The 12282-nt window shown below is 32.8% G+C and overlaps 1 protein-coding gene across 13 annotated transcripts in view; it reads left to right on the top strand.

Annotated features, from left to right (window-relative positions):
• LOC149539149 (pre-mRNA-processing protein 40A-like) overlaps positions 1 to 12282 on the top strand; it is a 249680-nt gene that overhangs the window by 171008 nt on the left and 66390 nt on the right. For all 13 annotated transcript variants that reach the window (XM_089800486.1, XM_089800477.1, XM_089800476.1 and 10 more), the window contains exons 18-24: positions 7564 to 7644; positions 7750 to 7842; positions 7920 to 7973; positions 8068 to 8184; positions 8305 to 8403; positions 8569 to 8616; positions 8700 to 8792. In XM_089800486.1, coding sequence (XP_089656612.1) covers positions 7564 to 7644; positions 7750 to 7842; positions 7920 to 7973; positions 8068 to 8184; positions 8305 to 8403; positions 8569 to 8616; positions 8700 to 8792 — 585 coding nt within the window. The remainder of the gene's footprint in view (positions 1 to 7563; positions 7645 to 7749; positions 7843 to 7919; positions 7974 to 8067; positions 8185 to 8304; positions 8404 to 8568; positions 8617 to 8699; positions 8793 to 12282) is intronic.

Raw genomic sequence — 12282 nt, 5'->3', positions numbered from 1 at the left:
TTGAAAACCTTCTTGATGGTGTCCAAATGTAAACTTAGAATAACTTTCCACCAACACCTTTAACTTTTTTTTTTGGAAGCAAAGTGCTTGGCACATTCCATCACGAACTCGGGTTCTCAAACAACTATTGGAAAAAATAAAGACTAGAAGAATTCTCACTTCTTTGATTTGAAGCATGCCTTTTTTACTGGATGTCTTAATTCTTTACAGAAATTTTGGCATATTTTGACTTGCTGCAACATGAAAGTTTCAATGGGATTGAATCCATGAAAGTTTTGAGATTTGAGTTGCAATGACGAATCCATAAGGAGTGGGTATTCAAAGTATGGATTAGATACTTATGAAACACATGTGATGGCTGTAAATGAACCGGAAAGCATATGTAGAGGATGGAAAATGGTAGGTGGAAAGAGAGAAAACATGAAGTGGGTGATGAATATGCTTTGGGACATGAAAGTGGAATGCATGAGAATGCGTGTAAATGAAAACTCTTGATTTTTAAAAAGTGATTTTTAGTCAAAATGGGGTTTTAGAGATGCAATTACATGTAAAAGACTTTTCATGTAATCGTTGTCGTGCGATTGGATGCAGAAAGAGAGATGAGTGGAAATGGAAATGGAAAATGAGATTACATGTACGTGCGAATGATTGATGGGATGAAATACATGTAATCACATTTGATGAATGAAATGTGAAGTGTAGTAGCATGGAAAGATGGAAATGGAATGTGATGATGCTCTCCCATGAAATAGAAGATGGAGTGAAGTAAAACATGAGCAAGTTCTTGGTAAAAAACTTGCAACTTCTTCAAAATGAAGAAAAAACGAAAAGTGAAAGACTCAAACATGTCAACAAGCAAGCCACTTCAACATGCAAGTTTGAATTTGGAGTTTGAGGAAAATTAAAAAGTATGAAAATGAGAATTTTCATCATATTTAAAGGAAAAATGCACTATTCATGACATATATTTGGACAAATGTGCAATAACAAGCCATAATATGCAATAGAATAACAAGATAAGCACAAATTAATTAACAAGGTTGAAGATGTCCACTTACTTGAAGATCAATGAGCCAAAATAACAAGAATTATAGACTTGAAGACTAATTCTCCTCCAAATCTGGATTTACAAACAAATATTTGACTTCTTCTGTACTTGCATGTAATGGACATTCAGTGGTCGAATTTGACATGAGAATGCCAAAATCATAGTCTTCAAAGACGATAGCATGCATTTAAAACTCAAAAACGACCCCTCTTGATCAAAAGTGTTTTTTTGAGTTTTTGAACAAAAATGTGACTTTTTAATGCAAAAATCTAGACCGTTTTTGCAAAAATGTGGCAAAAAAATGCATATTTTTGAGTCATTTTTGACTTGTGAATGCAATAACAAGTTCCCCAAATGCTAATACATGGATCCAAATTCAAAAAAGTGACTTCAAAATGCATAAAAGTGGATAAAAACCCCAAATTTCCGGGCGTTTTTAGCAAAAACGTGATTCATAAAAGGCATAATATGAGTTGTTTTTGGCCATAGAATGCAAAAACATACCTTCCAATATCATCTAGAATGATTAAAACTTCAAAATGACTCCCTGTTGGACAAAAACATGCATTTTGGAGGCCCAAATTTGGGCATTCTTCCTCAAAAAGTAATTTCTAATGGAGCTGAAAACACACATTTTTGACCAAAAGAACCAACGTTTTTTGTATGGAGAGGATTAGATTTGCAAAAACGTCCCTAAAGGAGAAGATTTGAAGAAATTTTATGGAAGAATCCAAGCAAAATCACAAAAAACGTGTTCTTGAGGGCCAAATGCATGAAATTTTTTTCAAAAATGGGTTTTAGAAGATCAAAAGCATGTGTTTCAATGCAAAATGCATCTTTTGGAGGTGTATGCATGTTTTAAAAATGCAATATGAAGCAAAGTGCACCTTTCAGAAGCCATAACATGTTCTAAAAACATGTAATTGGCTCTTCCAAGGCAAAAGTGCACCTTTTTGATGCATACACATGTTTTAAAAATATGTTTTTTGCCCAAAAACGGGTTTTAAAAGTGCAAATGCATGTCTTTGGTGCAAAAGCTCACCTTTTTGGTGTAAAGACATGTTTAAGTTACATGCATATGCAACTCAAGGCAAAAGCTCACCTTTTTGGTTCATATGCATATAACACATGTAGTTCAACTTTTTGATGTCATTGCACATATTAAGTGAGTTTACATGCAATGGCATAAAAAGGTGCACTTTAAATGATTTTACACTTGAAGTTGAGTTTTACATGCAATGGCATGAAAATTGTCCACTTTAAGTGATTTTACATGTAATGACATGAAAAAGGTCCACTTTAAGTGATTTTTACATGTTTAACTTTTAAGTGATTTTAATAAGCACATGTCAATTTATTTTTAATAAAATATTACTTAAGTGGGACATAAATATTTACATCATCATATTAACAATATAACATATAAATATCATTTCATAAGTAATATTTACTAGAGCTTTTGATTTAAACATCAAAAATAAAATTGAACAATATAGTCAATATAGTCACTTAAGTGAAAAATAAAAAACTAAACTCAACTTAAAAGTATAACATAAAGTGCACTATAGTTACTTTAAGTGAAAATTTAAATGATAAAGTAACTTAAAAACATTACATAAATTAAATACATAACATAAAGTGAATTTAAGTTATATTTTTCAAAAAGTGAATTTCAAAATAAAAAATATAATATGATATTTTTAATTTGTGCAATTGCATCAAAAAGGTCCAATTTTTGGGCACTAAAATGGTCATGTCTTTTGACTGACAACTCCGATTAAGCCAAGTTAGATCAAATCGAAGGGAAAATTGAAAGTAGTGACTTGAGCAAAACCAAAGGACTAAAAACCAACAAACACACATTCGAAAATGAAGAAAAGGACGTTGAATGTGTAAAAAATCAAGCATAGGCTTGACAATCAGAAAAACAAAAAAGACTTGATGAAAGCCTTCAGTAAAATGATTCATTATATCAATTGGTGTCGTTTGATTGATCAATACAAACCAATTAAATAATGAAATAAGCTTAGAGAAATACAAAACTAGCTTGAAAAAGTTTCGTACTATTACCTACATTTTGTGGCGACAAAATGCAGGACAATACACCCTAGGAAAACACCCATTGTGACATTGCATGAATTAACTAAGGGAATATAACTGTGTCTCTTGTTCAATAGTGATGACCCTGTAGCAAGTTAGCTCTGTGATCAACAATGACCTAGTGCCATTCAATCGGTGCTCCACTTGCCGTCTGAGAAAAATAGCATACAACAATATGCTCCAAAACTATCTCACGTCAACCATTACATATCACATATAATCTCCGATCATTAGATAGAAAAATATGATGTGCATTATAAAAAGTGACGAATGGATATGGAAAGAATGATGTTACAAAATAAGGTGATCGCCCAACCCATAAAACAAGATATAGATGCCAAAAAATATATGAGACAATATGCCAAAAAGAATGCACATGATAGATGCTGAAAAATATGCTCGAAAGAAGAAAACAAATCTTGCTCAGGAAAATTCTGTTATATTTCACCATCGCACGATAAAACTTTCACTGCTATCTCAAAAACAAAGATCCTATTTTAACCATTGCTAATTGACCAATGAGATAATACTAAAAGATTGCTTAATAACTTGTCCTGACTCCTACCATTATCAAAGTGGTAGCCACGACATCTTGAATCGAAGATGGAAATAATATATGCAAACATTCTGCCACGATATCATGATGTTAAGCTGAAAGAAACATCACCAACAAAATGGGTATAATATGAACCATAAAATGCAAACATACATGTCATGATACCATGTAGTTGGGCTGGGAGAGCCATCACCATCAGTATAGGATAAAGACATAGAAGGGCTGCCACATAGGCTCAAACACAGAGCAAACTCAGCAGAAAAGCATTTGAGCAAAACAAAGACCTTGGGGATAAGTTCGAACAGCAGAAGAAGTAATAAGAATGTTAAGAAACTTATACCCATATGAACATGAGAGCATACATTTGATAACTAACAAATGGGACTAAAGAATGACCAGATCTTTCGTACAACTATATGCCAAAGTTCAGTATTCCTACATGGCTGTTATCTAACCTGGCTCTAATGAGGTTTTGGCCAGAAATATTGATAAATGGCAATAAGGAAGAACAAAATAATTACAAGAGACACTAGATTATCCTGGGACAACGCTTCCATTTAAAGGGAAAAACCCAACCACACAACAAAAATATCAGTTTTATTGATCAAGAAAATGTGAGAGTGCAATGTTTTTGCTTTATGTGATACCCAATACACAAAGTAATCATACAAATATATAGAGTTTGAGAGACTTCACATCACAATCGATGGTCTCTTCAATTTCCCAAAACAAGTGTCTTTATATTTCCATATGCATGCCTCTATGCATGACGTATGACACATGTCTCTATTTTTAATACTATCTCAAATATTATCATAAATGTCTTCTTTAGCTGAAGATGAGCATAATGGTTATAACAATAACAAAGTGGAGATAAAAATCTCTATCGCAGCTACCATCTTCAACAATAAACTTTTGTGCAAGTCAGTGGTATTTTTGATTGTCTATTGTTTACCTAGCATGAATCTTTTGGTTTGACTTATAATAGTTGGAAACTCCTTGTCCCTCCTCGGGCACTTGTATCCCTATATCTGATACAACTCAGATACATATCGAATACTTTTCCTATATAGGCTCAAAAAACCTTGATTTTCTAATCATGCCAAATACTATGTGATTTTCCAATAGTGCCAAATTTAATTTTATAAACTTAATTAATGCAAATCTGCTATTTTTTAATATTGTTAAGTGTTAAATCAACCTATAATTGTTTATGTATCATTTATGTGTCTATATTGCTTTTGAAGTGATGAAAATCTAGTCTAATAACTTAGAAAGTTGACTTAAAAATATGCGTGTGTGAATTTTGTTAATGTCGTCTCCAGCCGCATCCATATTGGTGGTCTTAAAAAGGCCTGTATCCATATCTGACGCCATATTTGTATCAATGTCCATGCAACTTTGGTTTGACATAATTCTAAGTTTCTGAATTAGAATTGTGTATGGATATTTGGGTATGTTTGTTGGTTTGACAATTTTTTGGAGGGGGCTTGGGTACATTCATACGAAAAAACATAATATATATAAATATATATATACAGGAAAAAAATTAAATTGAAAATCTCGCATATCTTACATATGCTAAACAACATGACCATGAATATAACAAATTTAAAATACAAAATACTTTTTCGATATCAATTTGTCAAAATTTGAATGACATAATAAATAATATTAATGTGATCAGATTTCCACAATCCATGATAGTCATAATAGTAAGTTTTTGGATTAGATTGTGTAAAGATTTTTTCGTCAACGTTTCGAATCACACTACGTGATCCATCATTAGGATGAGAGAGCAAGAGGTGTAAAACACTGTGTTTTACACCTCTTGACTGTGTTTAACACCTTTTGCTCTCTCATCTTGATGATGGATCACGTAGTGTGATTCGAAACGTTGATGAAAAAATCTTTACACAATCTAATCCAAAAACTTAGTATTATGATAATAAATAATATCTAATTATTTACTTAAAAATAGGTATCTTTTATTTATTTATTTAAAGAAATCAATTATTTGAAATCCTAAAAGTAAAAAGACCAAACAAATAATACATCAAACAAAGTGAAATAAAAGAGACAATGAAAAAAAGAAAAGCAAGGAATTTAAAAAACTAAGCATAGAAGGCAGTGAAACATGGGGACTTGCACCCCTCGCTCCAAAAAACCTCGAAGTACCTGTCCCCGAGACGTCCCTGCACTGGGTACTTGGGATACTAGAGTACCCCCATCTCCACCATTTTGCAACCATGCCGTAGTCGAGATGGGTACTTGAATTTCTATTTGAATTTTGATTTTTTAATGTTACTATTAGGTATGTACTATGTTAAATGTCCAATGGTTTTGGTTAGTGTTGCAATTTTGCTATGTTCAAGTATTTCAATTTGCTATGCCATTCTGAAACATCATTTCATAATTGGCATTTCAAGTTCTACATGTATTGTTTACAACATAGTTTGCAAACTTAGATTCAGAGAGTACTCGACAAGCCCAAAATTTTCAACTTAGAAAGAACTCGACATATTCTTAACAAAAATTTGGGGAAAACTCGACAACTCAGAAAGTACTAAAATTTAAAATCTCGTAAAGAAACATTTTTTTTGTAGAATACAATTATAAAATGTATTAAATTATATTTTTATAGCACTAAAATGATGTGAAAAATGCATCTAATCCAATGTTTTCCCTGCATCAAGATGTTTACCTACGTTTTTTAACATCTATAAATACGCAAGAGTTAAACTTGAGAGTACTCGCCCAGCAAAAAAACTTGAGAGTACTCGACAACTCTGAGAGTACTCGGAGAGTTTGTAAACTATGGTTTACAACACCCCTCTACCCTGTGCCGCCGTCCCTTCACCGTCCCCCGTTGTTCCAAAATCGAGGCCCCGTGTCCCCCCGTCTTAGAAACTCATCTTGGCATCCCGATGTACCCTAGTACTGATTACATTGATGGAAGGTAAAAGAAATAAACAATTGGCTGATTAAACTGAAATAAAATACTTGTATAGCTGGACTAAGACAAAGACACACAAAAAGTGGGATTAAGGCAAAGGTTTAAATGAGTCTCTTTTTAGTGAAGGGAGCAGCTGTTAACCGGTCCATGATGAAACCAACCAAAGGAATGCGCCCAATCCTCAAATCATGTCCTCATTTGTTGCTGTTTCTTCCTTTTGGTGGATAAAAGTTGTAACATATACAAAATGATAAGGTTCAAAGCTTTTATTGGTAAAAAATTTGAATAAAAACCCTTAGAAGACATGTCTGCAGTTTTAAATACTACAAATATGCTTTGCTATCACCATGTCATTGCTAGAGTCAGCCAGTTTTCGTAGACAAAAGTCATGAACATTGTGGGTGGGAAAAATTCGAACCTTCTAGACCCATAGGTGATTCAGACCAGGATCCTATTCCAGGATGTTTTGTACCCATAACAGGCTTGTATATGTGCTGATTCAGCAAATTAGATTTAATGTTCATAGGAGCTGGATAATGTATGAGATCTTCTTGAAGGAAATATTTGACACAAGTTAACCTCTGGTAATACTACAAGACCAAACATTGAAATGATTTTTTCATCTGGTGCCAAATGCAGTAATCCTTGTAGCAATGATGAACAATATGATAGATTTGTGATTTTTATTCAAATGAGTTGGATAATGTAGTAAGTCTACTTTGGGAATTTTGCAATGAGCTAACAGCTGACAATTTTAGAAAATCAAACATTGCTGACAATTTTTCTTTCTATGCCAAGTGTTGTAGTTCATCTCACAATAAGAGAAACAATAGATTATATTGCTTCAGCCTTCAATTATCACCTCAGCAGCATAGTAAATCTTAACTTTCTGTTTGACCATAGGAAAGAGACAAGGCACGTGAGCAATGGAAGCGAAATCTCAGTGAATATAGAGAATTTTTGGCATCTTGTGATTTTATCAAGGTGCGTAATAAATAGCTTGATTTTGCAGCACAATTTCTTGTTCTAAGATTGTTTCTTTTACAGCAGAAGGATTATTAATGTCCTCAATTCATGATTACATCACAGGCCCATTGCCAATGGAGGAAAGTGCACGACAGGCTTGAAAAGGATCAGAGGTGTTATCAGATAGACCCAATAGATCGGATAGAAGTTTTTGAGGTGATGTTACTGGTCATATTTCATTGTATATCTTCTAGTCCAATAGGTCTTCATATATGGAATCCGAATGCTTTCAGGACTATGTGCGTGAGCTAGAAACCAAAGAGAAAGAAGAGAAGAGGATTAAGAGGGTAGGTACAGAGCTTGACATTTGTTTTTAGCATTATATGATAGTTACAAGACAATGATTAATTTAGTCTATGAAACATTATGCTTATTATGCAGGAGCAATTGCGCCTCCAGGAACGTAAGAACCGTGATGAATTCATAAAGCTGATGGAAGAGCATAAATCTTCTGGCTTATTAACTGCCAAAACAATTTGGCCAAACTATTTTTCAATGGTATAAAAATGATAAATAAATTGGTATTCATTTATTTTTCCCTTTAAGCTTCCAATTAACATTCATTTATGAGGGCTGTCTTTGGTATTTCAAGCTATTTATTTGGTTGTGTGGGTGTAGGTTAAAGACTATTCTGCATACCAGGATGTGGCATCAAATGAATCTGGGTTGACTCCAAAAGACTTGTTTGAAGATGCCATGGCAGAACTGGGAAAGCAGGTATGAAACAACTTACATTTGAAGATACTAGTTTGGATCTGGTTGCTGATGTGTTCTTTACCTGGAGATATTTGTTTTGGGCATACAATCTCAAAATTTTATCTCTTATTCGAGCACAGGCTTTGTCATTTGCTTTTGGTTGGTGATTTGTTTCATTTATTGCAGTATGAAGTAGATAGGACAAGGATAAAGGACAATTTGAAGATGATGAAGGTACCTTTTCTGTCAGTTGCAGTCTTCTTTTCATGCATACAATTTCCTTAGCATGTTTACAAAATTTGTAGGATTGTTTGCAGATTGTAATAACATCAGCTATAACATTTGACCACTTCAAGGCTGACATGGCTGAAGCAGGTGACTTGGCCATGATATCTGAATCAAATCTCAAGGTTGGTGACATATCCATATTTCTGTAGTCTTGTAGGATATATTGACTACTTACTAGAAGATGATATTACTTTTAAGGTTATGTTTCTTCTAAACCAAACAATTACAGTATTACCGATCACTTGGGGATATACATGGTGGTTTTGTCAGCAATATTTAGTATTTCAAATGTTGTTGCAGGTATGCAGGGTGTGGTAGTTAGTTTCATTCTTTCACTTTTGGTATCTTTTTTTTCTCTCAACACTTTAAACAAAGGCTTTCTCATGGAAACATATAATATAATATCATTTCTCATGAATTTATGCATAATTTATTAATTTCTTTGGTAATATTTTATCGTTGTTTGCAATGATTGAGAGGTCTAGGATATTGTTTGCTTGTATTTAAAAGCTATGTTACCGGGTTCATGGGCTCTGCGGGCAGATACAGGTCTGGTTTGTACTGGATATATGGGTATGGTTTTGGTAAGAGTTGCGGTATGCTGGTTTAGGCATTCTTTAATCAGGGTACAGGAATTTATTAAATATAATTTATTTGGTAAATGTGTTTAATGTTTTGCTTTACGAGTACAATTACTGGATACAAGTACCATTTGGTGCTGTTTTACCACAGGAACGATAACCACTGTTTTGGTAGTCTTTGAGAAATAAGTAATATTGTTTCATTTCTAATAATTTTTGTTTAATTGGTTGAAAATAAATATATTAATTATAATATATTACTGAATAAATTAAATATTATATTATTTAATTTTATATCCCCGGTAACTAGTAATAACTGGATGGGGGGAAATCAGAAGTTTCAAAATTGAAATTTAGGTAATACCTATAAATGTCTATGGACCAATATCAATAGCAGAAAAGAAAACATGGAATGAAATTAGTATCTTTATGGAGGCTAATTCAACAGAAAATATCTTCATAGGAGGAGATTTCAAAGCCTTTTTAAACTTTAGACAAAAAGCATGGTGGTGTTCAATCAGTAACACAGGTTATGAATTTTTCTAGAGAATGGTTTTCAAAAGGTAATTTTATTGACATCCCTGCCTCCAATGGGATATATAGATGGAACAATAGAAGAATAGGTCTCTTCCATATAGCAGAAAGACTGGAGAGGTAAATTTATAAAGGAGATTTAAGCACATTCAACTTCTCTTTCAACACAACTATACTCCCTAACACAGGATTTGACCATTTCCCGGTTAGGTTAGAACTAATAGAACAACATAAATCGGCTAGGAATCCCTTTAAATGCGAGAAAATGTGGTTCTTAGATGATAGTTTCCTAAAAAATATAGAACAATGGTTGTTGGAGGATAAGTTTGAAGGTTCTTTTGCAAAATTGAAGTTAATAAAAGAAAAAATAATAAAATAGAATAAAGAACATTTTAACAATATTTTCAAAGAAAAGTTAGATAACAACGAAGAACTAAAAAAGCTTAATGAAGAAGTAATAAAAGATGGAATGGATAACAGTAAATATATAAAAGAAAAAGAACTATTAGCAAAACGGGAAAGCATTTTAGCTAAAGAAGAAATATAGTGAAAATAGAATCCACGTGAAACATTGTTAATAGAAGGGGACATAAACACAATTTTTTTTCCTAATAGGACTCTTAATAGAAGGAATATTAATAGAATAGTGAAAATTAAGGACTATGCTAGAAATGAAATAGATAACCCAAGTCAAATAGTAGATTTTTTTTGTTGAATATTATACTAACATTTTAAATAATTATGATTCCTCTAATCTAATAGCTTAGAATAAGATGAAAAGTACTATTCCCAAAGTACTAACCATAGAAGATAACAAATATTTAAATAAAAATTTCTCCTTAGGGGCCTGTGGTTGATGGAATATGATTAAGGAATTGGAATTTAGAATTTTGGAACTTGAAATCCAAATTACAACTTTTTGAATTTAGTTTGGGACCGTTTGTTGATGTTGTAGCTTTACTCGGATAAATTACATCAAGATATATATATACATACACACATAATATTTCTATTATAAGAGATATTTCATATTTATATTGTAACATCCACTTTTTCCGGGTCTTAACTAACAACTAGCATATTTTAGAAATATAGTCACTAATTCATATTTATGAGAAGGCAGTTATAACAATTATGTTCGGGTGAAAAAGATTTATGGTTATTACCAATTTAAATGTATATCGTAACTAACTATTGAAGAAATTATCAATGAATTTAACAAGGAATTTAAAATCTACATATCGTAGATTCAAAAACCGAAATTTGTCTAGGGCTGCTTCTACAAAACCTAGGTTAGTCCATACATACCGCTTAGGGAACAAATAGCTATACCACTTTATTGTAATGACAAATACCATCAAATGCCACTATATCATTTAGGGCATCAAATAGCACTGTATCATTTAGGGCATCAAATACCACTATATCATCCCTTTTTCTACTATTGCTAACTATGGCAATAACAAATAGTTAAAAGATACGCTCATATTCATTATTTTACATAAATCAAAGACATAAATAACAATCCATCAAATAAACCTATCTCTTGCATATAGATATATTTCATGTTTGTTTGGAAGATCAACCGATCTAACTGGTTATCAATTAGATTGACGAGAAAGGTTGCTTCCATTAAAGGAAATAACTGGTTCAACGATATAAATCAATCCATCATATCCTCTACTTGTAAAAACATCATAAAAGTAAAATACTTGTTACCAACAAATGTTTGAATGCATAACTTATCTTTGTCTGGTGCATGTCTTGGCATCTTGTGGAGAGGAGAAATATTGTTAGGGGCTTAACCTCCCAACCACAGACCTTAACTTATCCCCACACAATCTCTAATGTGAAGGGCCCTCCCTACTTGGAAATAGACGGTGAACACCATGTTCTACAACTGAGCATCTTGGTATTTAGAATATTAATTCACCACTTGACAACTGAGTATAACATTGGACATTCAAGAGCTGACTCCTTAAGTAATTTGTGATTTAAATATACTTATCATTTATGGAATGTCTAATCATATAGTTTTCTTTCTTCCAGGAAGCCACTCCTCATCCATTATCTAAGGCTTTTCTGCATTGAGGAGTCCTTGGCGTTTTACCAGATTTCTTGAGACCCTCACACACAATCTCATTAAATGTATTCACATATTAGAAGTATAGCGTACACCCGCTTGTACTTTAATTTACCGCTCTTAGAAAATCAAAGTTTTCTTTAAGGATAAAGCTCACTGAATATAATAACAAGAGATGGATCGAACACAAATAGAGATCCTTTTCTAGCCTAGAGTTTGGCCCTTTGATATATATATATATATATATATATAAAACCCGACCTGGCATTGACACACCTTGTAAGCCGCTCATGCAGAGGTATAACAAACATGAACTATTGTATCAAAGGTAACATCACCTGAGCAAGGAGTTGTATATTTGAGTTCTTCCCAACTCCTTTCGTGTGAGCCAAGGACTAGGCCGCGGGATTGTAA

The sequence above is a fragment of the Cupressus sempervirens genome, chromosome 9 (genome assembly GCF_028749045.1).
Source record: "Cupressus sempervirens isolate cs-2001-9-10 chromosome 9, ASM2874904v1, whole genome shotgun sequence".
NCBI classification, from domain to species: Eukaryota; Viridiplantae; Streptophyta; class Pinopsida; order Cupressales; family Cupressaceae; genus Cupressus; species Cupressus sempervirens.
This window is presented reverse-complemented; position numbering and strand designations above follow the sequence as displayed.